At 51.8% G+C, this 9782-nt stretch overlaps 1 protein-coding gene across 1 annotated transcript in view; it reads right to left on the bottom strand.

The window, feature by feature from the left end:
• Window positions 1-9150: 9150 nt before the first annotated feature.
• The window catches only part of LOC128271110 (myosin-G heavy chain), a 35554-nt gene continuing 34922 nt past the window's right edge, over window positions 9151-9782 (bottom strand). The window contains 1 exon segment of the mRNA XM_053008547.1: window positions 9151-9492. Within this exon segment, the coding sequence (XP_052864507.1) occupies window positions 9151-9492 (342 nt within the window).

Genomic DNA, 9782 nt, shown 5'->3' with positions numbered 1-9782 from the left:
GCTTTTTCGCGCCTTTGTTTGTGGCAGGTTCCGGCGGCGATGGCGATCTTCATTTACGTCCAACGGGCCCTGCAAACTGTGGCGTGTCGCCACGACGAGCGTCAGCCGAGAGCCTGGCAGCATATGCACGTCAGCACCACCATCGGCTGACCGTCGGAGTGTGTCGGAGTGGGTCCTCGCCGAGCTCGCGTCACTCCAAACGTCCATCACAGTATTTTGCGCTTCCCGGGGTCGGCACCGAGGTCGAGGTTTTTCCGGGCATCCGAAACCAGGCTGCGGAATCCATGGGAATCCTGGAACCGGTCGAAACACATGCGGAGCCTGGGAAGACCCACTGGAAAACCCGCTCCGGAAAAGCGCCGGTAACCATCGGACACCACCACTACAAAGGCCCGATGGTGGCGAACCGATAAAAATAGTTCGTAGAAGTAAAAATGTCCATTTTTGGACCATGCTTTCGCTGACGTTGGTCGTTGCGGTCGCATAGGTCTGGTCGTGTTGAGGGTCGCCATTTTTTGTGCGGATTTTCTGCGGGTTTTCCTACAATTAACCATCGGTCGTGGTAGCGGCCGTGCCGATGGAGTTGCGGTATGTGGGTTAATCCTAAAGTAGGATTGAGATTTTAGGAAAACTCATTACGGAGCAGCTTTCTATTGTACATCGTGAACTAGACCTGAACGAGATGAACTAGAAATTGAACCAGTATTTATGTAAAGCAAACGGCTGGCAAACGGTTGGATAATGCGTACCATCGGTGCCACGTGTACCTACCCGCAGGAATAAAATAGATCCCATACGTGATCCTTAGCCTCTTATCCATCCACTCCTATCCCGACCTCCACGCGGTGCCAGCTGGAATACGAGCAACTAAGGGAAGATCGGGTAACCAACCCCGGTGGGAACTTGGTCGTATGCTAACAGGGAAGGAGGGCTCTCTTTGAGTTTTCGAGCGTCTGTTCTCCATGTTAGGGGCGGCTCAAAACGGCGTCTGTACTCCAGGTTAGGGGCGGCCGATCAACGTCCTCGTGCCAACGTGGGACTCTAAACAGTGTTGAGCACGATGGTCCTCCGGCGAGACAGGGGGTTGGTGCGCAGGCCTTACAAGCCGCCACCATAAAACAATTCAATGTAATGAACGACGAACATAAATACTCGAAATGGAACAATCGATACAGACCTACGCAACGAAAAAGGACTAGAGATTGGAAGCTCGGGACGTGGAACTGCCGATCGCTCAATTTCCAAGGGAGCACACGAGTGCTCTCCGAAGTATTGAAGCCCCGCAGATTCGACGTCGTAGCGCTGCAGGAGGTGTGCTGGAAAGGCTCAATGGTACGTACGTTCCGGGATGGCCATGCCATCTACCAGAGCTGTGGCAAAACACACGAGCTGGGCACAGCTTTTATAGTGATGGGCGAGATGCGGAAGCGGGTGATTGGGTGGTGGCCAATCAGCCCTCGAATGTGCAGGTTGAGAATTAAAGGCCGGTTCTTCAACATCAGCATCATAAACGTGCATAGCCCTCACCTCGGAAGCACCGATGACGACAAGGATGAATTCTACGCGCAGTTGGAGCGGGAGTACGACCACTGCCCAAAACATGATATTAAGATCGTCATCGGGGATTTCAACGCTCAGGTCGGCCAGGAGGAGGAATACAAACCGGTGATTGGAGGGTTCAGCGCTCACCAGCGGACCAATGAAATGGGCCTAAGACTTATCGACTTCGCCACCTCCAAGAACATGGCCGTACGTAGCACCTGCTTCCAGCACAGCCTCCTACACAAGTACACCTGGAGGTCACCAAATCAAACTGAGACACAGATCGACCACGTTCTGATCGACTGTCGACACTTCTCAGACATCACCGACGTCAGATCCTATAGGAGCGCTAACGTCGACTCGGACCACTACCTGGTGATGGTTAAGATGCGCCCAAAACTATCAGTCGTTAACAACATTCGGCACCAACGCCCGGCCCGGTTAGATCTCGAGCGACTGAAGCAGTCTGACGTCGCCGAAGACTACGCGCATTCGCTCGAAGCTGCGCTGCCGGAAGAGGCCCTGCTGGAGGAAGCTCCTCTCGGGGACTGTTGGAACATCATCAAAACAGCCATCAACAGCGTAGCCGGAAACGTCATCGGACATGTGAGACAAACCGCACGGAACGAGTGGTTCGACGACGAATGTAGGATGGTGATGGATGAGGAGAACGCTGCGCGGGCGACTAAGATGCGCAGTGGCACCCGTCAGAACGTGGAAAGACATAGACAGAAGAAGATGCAGCGTACCAGAATCTTCCAGGAGAAGAAGCGCCGCCTGGAGGAGGAGGAGTATGCGGAGCTGGAAAACCTGCATCATTCTCAGGAAACGCGAAAGTTCTACCAGAAACTTAACGCATCCCGCAGAGGCTTTGTGCCGCGAGCCGAAATGTGCCGGGATAAAGATGGTAGTATTCTGACGGGCGATCGTGAGGTGACCGAGAGGTGGAAGCACTACGACAAACACCTGAATGGCGCGCAGGCAGAGGACCATGGCGGCGGAGAAAGCGATCTAGTCGGTGTAACAAACGTGGAGGACGTACCAGCCCCAACGATAGGCGAAGTTAAGGACGCCATAAAGCAGCTGAAAAATAATAAATCGGCTGGGAAGGACGGTCTCGGAGCGGAGCTTATAAAAATGGGCCCGGGAAAGCTGGCCTCCTGTTTACACCGGCTGATTGCAAGAATATGGGACACAGAACAGCTACCGGAGGAGTGGAAAGATGGGGTTATTTGCCCTATATATAAAAAAGGCGACAAACTGGACTGTGAGAACTATCGAGCGATCACTGTCCTGAACGCCGCCTACAAAGTGCTGTCCCAAATTATTTTCCGCCGACTCTCACCACTAGTAAACAGATTCGTGGGAAGTTATCAGGCCGGCTTCATGGAAGGACGGTCGACAACGGACCAAATCTTCACCGTAAGGCAGATCCTCCAGAAATGCCGCGAACACAGAACCCCCACGCACCACCTATTCATCGACTTTAAAGCCGCGTATGACACGATCGACAGGAAAGAGCTATGGAAAGTCATGGACGAAAACGGCTTCCCCGGGAAGCTCACTAAACTCATAAAGGCTACGGTGGATGGGACGCAGTGCTGTGTGCGGATTTCGGGTGGATTGTCGAGTCCATTCGAAACCCGCAGGGGGCTTCGACAGGGTGATGGTCTCTCCTGCCTGCTGTTCAACATTGCGCTACAGGGTGTGATGAACCGCGCGGAGGTCAACACGCGGGGCACGATTTTCAACAAATCCAGCCAATTCGTCTGCTTCGCCGATGACATGGATATTGTCGGCAGAACAACTGCGGCGGTGGCAGAACAGTTCACCAGACTGAAACGGGAAGCAGCGAGGATTGGGTTGAGGATAAATGCGACCAAAACGAAGTACATGCTAGCCGGCGGAACCGAAGCCGACCGAAAACGCCTAGGCAGCAGTATTGGGATCGACGGCGATGAGTTCGAGGTAGTCGACGAGTTCGTCTACCTCGGCTCACTGGTAACGGCGGACAACGATACCAGCCGTGAGATCCGGAGGCGCATTATCAGCGGAAGTCGTGCCTACTATGGGCTCCACAAACAACTACGGTCGAACAGACTTAGCACCCGTACGAAGTGTGACCTGTATAAGACCCTCATAAGGCCGGTTGTACTCTATGGGCATGAGACGTGGACCATGCTAGAGGAGGACCGGCGAGTACTCGGAGTTTTCGAGCGACGAGTACTGAGGACGATCTTTGGCGGCGTACAGGAGAACGGAGTATGGAGGCGAAGGATGAACCACGAGCTCGCGGAACTCTACGGCGAACCCAGTATCCAGAAGGTGGCTAAAGCCGGAAGGATACGTTGGGCAGGGCATGTTGCAAGAATGCCCGACAACTGCCCTGCGAAGATGGTGTTCGCCTCAAATCCAATAGGGCAAAGACGACCAGGGGCGCAACGAGCAAGGTGGTTAGACCAGGTGGAGCGGGATCTGGCGGAGAGCACTCGGTGTCCCAGGGATTGGAGAGCGGCGGCCAGGGACCGAGCTAACTGGAGAGGATTTGTTCGTCAGGCCATGTCGTAAGACGGAAGGCCAGTTATTATTATTATTATTATGTAAACATTGAACCTAAAAGAAAACAAATGGTGCATTTATTCAACAGAAAACAACACCACCATTTAGCAATTCGAAATTAATGTTACAATTCCGTGCCGTAAACATAAATCGTAGCCCTTTTCGTCCGAAACATGCTTTTTCTTTTATGATAAAATCCTCCATATCTTCCGCTTCGTGGAAAATGACGAAAAACATGTGCATGGTCACCGCAAACGGACAATATCGATACTAATGATGACACTGATTTCGTTACTGTTCCTCGGTCCAACGGAATGTCTAAAATAAACTCCGTACACTTCCCCGAGGATTCGACGGTAGCTCGCGGAAAATTGTCCGTAAATTTTAAACCATCCATCGCGGCGCGTGTGATTGTGATTCGGTTGACTTTCGGCCCTGGGGAAAACTCCACTACCCCATTCCGAAGGTGGTCCCATCGGGCCGAAGGGCTTTTCCCCGGAGCGCCCGGAAGTATTGATTACGTTTCCATTAATTCCAGATGGGCACCATCTGGAGTTGGGTTAGTCGGAGTGTGCAGGAACATCGTGTCGTGTGATGCTGTTAAAAGCGTCGTCGTCGGAGTCCTTCCGAGAATTTCCCGGATGTGTTCGCCATCGCCAATCAGCTTTTCAGCGAAGGAGTGCTGCCTGCGCTCCACCGGAAGGGCCCAGTTTAGAGGGAGGATGTGATGGCTTTTACCGGTCCCTTGTCGGGCCCCTTGTTGGAGCGGTTCGCCGATCATAACCTTATCAGTGTCGGCATTGGTTTCGCTCTCTTTCCGAATCACACCCGCCCGAGCCTTGCCTTCCAACAACCGAACCGGTTGTTGAAGTACCCCAAAGGAAGAGTCACAAACAACACGAACGTTGGCTCCGCCGCCGATACTAATAGAGACGGAGGCGTGTGTGACGGTAAACGTTGATTCACTTCCAAAGCAATCACATCCGCCCGGGTCTGAGACAGATATTATGCCAATTGTCACGCCGACTGAAATCGTTATTTGTGTTACACATGGCGATACGACAGATGGAAACAATTTGTTCGCACGCCCATCGTGGACTCGCGGACATGATCGACAGCCTCTTTTAGTGAAGGAATGGTCTTTGAACAATGCCTTACGGTCCTTAAACGTGTAAAGTAAAAACAAAAAAAAAACGAAACAATGGTAAACAAATTGGAATGCTCTTCGGTGATGGTGAACTGACAGGCGAATGGCCGGAAGCGACCGCGGGCGAAGCGCGAATACATCAGACGTAGAATTGGCCGCCTTCACCGCGTGAAATATGTTGTAAATAGTGATCGATTTTGTGAGACGGACGAACCGAACCGCTCGATGATGGGTGCAGCATAATGTCGAAGCGAGTACGTCCAAGCGAGGCCACTTGTCTTGTCTGTTTACATTCCACGCAAGACACGCGAACCGGGCCCGCGTTGGGGTTGAGAAAAACGAGGCACAAAAAGGGAAGGTTTTCCTTCGGAGGCTGCACGGTGGCCTCCGGAGGCCGGTGCGCAGAATAACGAATGGCCATTGGCGCGCCAGCGCTGATGAACACTAATAACTTATTCTGTCCGGTCCCGAACCGATGCCGATGATTCGATGATGACGCCTGGGTTACTGATGGTGGTTAAAAATAAACAGAACATATGCCAAACCGCCAATCCGTGTGTCTGTGTTTTTTTGGGTGTGTTCCCACCGTTCCCACGGCGGATCGATGGTGATCGTGACGCGCAGTGCGCGGCGAAAGCCGATCGCACGGATTGTGTGCCAAAAAGCGATTGATTTTCAACCAAAACCGCCCGGCGGCACCGGCGGGGAACGGGGCAAAGGGAAACCAAAACACAACGATTTTCGGGGTGTGTTTTCGAAAACGGTCGGGTTTTGTTTTGTTTTCGGACGGCCACGCCACGATGATTGTTATTCTTGTTCTTGTGCGGTTCGGCGGAAAGTCGATACATGCTCGTTGGTCGGTCGGTACCGAACATCTGCCGCTGCCGTCTCCTGTGTCACGGGGCGCTTTCCCTCCGGCCTTTTTTCCGGAGCGCAGTGTTCCGGCGAGGTGTTTTCGGGGTGCACGCGGAGCGATATTTATAAAATTCTCCACTGCCAAAGGTTAATCGCTTTCGGATAGGCGCGAAAGCGCGGCAAATGGCGGCTCCAAAAATAGAAAATCTCCTTTTTCCGCAGCCAGCGTTGGGCCCCCTCTGCTTGAGCTTCTTTGTTTTCTTCCGCCCGAAGCGGCCGGATGCAAGCGAAGTATGGCGCGGTTCACACACGACATAAACAGGCGGGCTGGCTCCTTCACGCGATCGTTCGGTGTTCGGTCTATTGGTGATCATTTATCATTGCCGATCTCGCTGGCGAGCTGCTGGCACGAGATGAAAAGCGCCAAGCGATAATCGTTCTTTCAGCTGTGCAGCCAACATGGTGGCAAAAGTGGAAACCTATCATATAATATTAGCGAACCGACAGAAACGAACCATGGCGTGTGTGGTAAGACTTTCCTCTGCGTGGTTACTTTTTGGGTACAATAATTAATCGCCCATCGAAATTGATTATTTTGGTAAAAGCTAGTCCAGCCCGCATTAATCGCTGCTACGTCGGGGCTTCGACGTCGATCACCTTTACACATGTTAGAGCCGAAGGACCGATGGTCCGAGCTAGGTCAAATATGCACCGTTTTGTTGCATAATTTGTTGTCATTTTGAAGGTAGCTTCATAATGACTTTCACATAGAACTCGTGGGCTTTATTGGCGAAAATTCTAGTTATCGATTTTCCCAAGATTTTTTCCAGATCAAAATTTGTGATGACTCAGGAAGATTTGTAATGCGAGTAAAAGGTGATAATCGCTTGGTGCCAGGTCCGGACTCTATCCGCTAAACAAACAAGCTTGGTCTGGCGACTCGCTACCGACGTTTGGGGCTCTTAATGGAATACAACACCGGTTGTGTTGCCTAATTCCGTCCGTTCCGGTCCAAACGGCCCATTTGTTGACAGTAGAGCTCTGAATTTAGTGTTTGACCATACGGAAGAAACGCATGCTAAACGATTCTTTTCCTGAAAATGCCTGAACGAAATCGACGAAACGAATATTGCACTTAATTTGCAGTTACTGAAGCTATCTGTAAAAGTAACAATCAAATAAAACTGTGATATAACGGAAATGGAAGAACAAAATGAGCATCACCGTTGATTTACATAATATTTCATTTCTCTTTACCCATCGTGGTAAATAGTGTTTGTAATTCGTAACTTCGTTTGAAAAAAATGGCGCAAACGGCGGTACATCTGAAGGGGGTGAGGTGCGTACGAGTAGAACCTAGTGCTGCTATACTACTGCTACCTAACCTAACCTGTAACTTCACTGGTAATTCGATTGGCTGATTCTAAACGGGGCACGGCCGGGACAGGAGCAACAGAGGGGAGCGGAGCGCAGTGCTGTGTCATCCATTCAATTGGACACACTAACGCTCCATGAAGATACTGAGCAAACACCCAGTTGGGTGCATGACCCTCGAGCAGATCAATCTCTGCTTGTTTGTCAACCATCTTCGTCCTCGTTTAAGAGCGCTACAAACAATGCCCGACCGGAGCACGATTTTAATCTCGCCTCACGCTCTCTAACGGTCCCAAACACGGAGGCGATAAAGTCAAACGAAAGCACAAGATTGTCTCTGTGTGTATGGGTTCTCGGGCGACCTCTTCTCAAGGAGTCAAGAAGCTTCTCGTCTGCGCACGGTAGCTCGTTCAAAGTTCAATTCGCCGGGTTATGCGCAACAAACGGGACAGACGCGATAGTTTTCTGGGGACCGAAAGGGCCCCAACTCAGAGTGGCACTTGGTAAGAGCCACTCTTCAGACGTATGTGGACGCACACGGGAGACAAACAACTCGAGAGCCACCAGCAAACGGGGACGCCATGCTGTTGCATAGCGCGTGCGGCAGACCGAGAGCGGGCCGATAAATATGGACGACAAAACAACAAAACTTTCAACGACTTAATCTCGCCCGATTATGAGACACTTGGCTCCGGTTCCCGAACGCAGAGACGCCCTCCAGTCAGTAGATGTAACGATGTCCTTTCGAAGGGGGAAAAGTCTCCTGTACCGCCCGCCAACCCGGATTTATGTGGTCGACTACACAGCTAGCGCTCCTTAGCCTAGTGGAACTTAATCGAAAACATTCACGCGAAGTCAATAAAAGACGCACGCCGCACGCACGCACCAATAAAAACATAACATAACGCAACAAGCATACACGCACACGGATCTTACGGCTAGTAAATACGCAAGGGGTTGGCACTTGTGGAATCCTCAGCGACCAGTGGGGGGCCACTGTTGAGTGTTGTGACAAAGTCGGTCGATAGCATTTAATAGTCTGCTTTAACACGTAAGATAATAATGTTACTCAAATCCTAGGCCCTAATGGGAATGTTATGGTAATACCGCGTCTTATGCCTATGCGCCCGTCATTATGGGCGATCAAACTGGGAATGGGTTCGCCCTGGATCGTGCTGCGATCGAGCTGTTTCGTGTTTTAATCGTTATCCTGTATCATTCCGGTGTTTGCGGCTTCGAGCATGCCGTCGTTTTAAATATTACACATCGAACACGCTCGGACGCGGTTCAAAGCAAAGTTCCGATTCCGACGGAGCGACAGAACGAGAGACTCTAGTCTCCACGGCGTAGCGTCTAGCTTATGGTTAGTTGGTCGCCGGTCGGCTTAATGGAGTAAAGTTAGACAAACACCTGTGAGGAGGTTCTACATCTATGCTCCCGTTTTACGATGGGCAGTCATGTTCCCTGTTTAAACCTAATCCCGCTAACGCCACTCGCGTCTGTCGCGTACCATGCCACTCTTCTCTCTCTGTACAGGGGGTGGGGCCGTTATGGACGGGACTTTATGGAAGAAGTGAAATAAAAAAGCCGGAACACCTTCCGACCAAGCGATTCACACGGATTCAGTGCGCGCCTTTAAGTCGCGACATTCGCGAGGATGCAGCGGCCGCTCTTCAAATGTTGACGGCGGTGGCCGTGGGTGGTGGTGGTGCTGCGACGCCCCCGGACGACGGTGGGGCGGCCGGTGTCGTTCCCGGTACCACCGTTTTGACGAGCTCCATGTACTGGAACGGGACGTGCAGACTGATGCCATTGTGCTCGACGATTAGGTGGCCGCGACGGTGCGAGGCCCCGGTCACCGTGACGGCTTCGCCTTTGCGCAGCTGCTCACCGAGCCCAACGGCGGCCGGATCTTCCGGGAAGTTCATCTTCATGAGGCGCGTCTGCGGATAGCCGAGCTTCGAGTTGCCGGTCACGGTGTACGAACGGGACGGCGGAACCGGTGGAGGTCGCTCCTGGCGTGCCGGCATCGGTAAGTGATTAATGGAGGAAAGCAAAAACATGAAAACACAGTTTAAAATAGCGATTTTGATTAGTGCTTCGCCAAGCTTCCGGCAATAAAACACGAAATTGCGTAAACGAAAATCGAACTCGGCCTGCGGCCTGCAAATCACCAAATATTAATGGCCATAAAACGAAGGCGGAAAAAGCAAATGATAACCGTTTATTAACTGTCCCGGAAGCGCATTTATTAGTGGCGTGTGTTTATGGACCGGCGGCGGCCACCGATCATCCGACACGCAAA

Source organism: Anopheles cruzii, chromosome 3, assembly GCF_943734635.1.
Source record: "Anopheles cruzii chromosome 3, idAnoCruzAS_RS32_06, whole genome shotgun sequence".
Taxonomy (NCBI): domain Eukaryota; kingdom Metazoa; phylum Arthropoda; class Insecta; order Diptera; family Culicidae; genus Anopheles; species Anopheles cruzii.
Note: the sequence above shows the minus strand (reverse complement) of the source record. Positions and strands in the feature narration are given on the sequence as shown.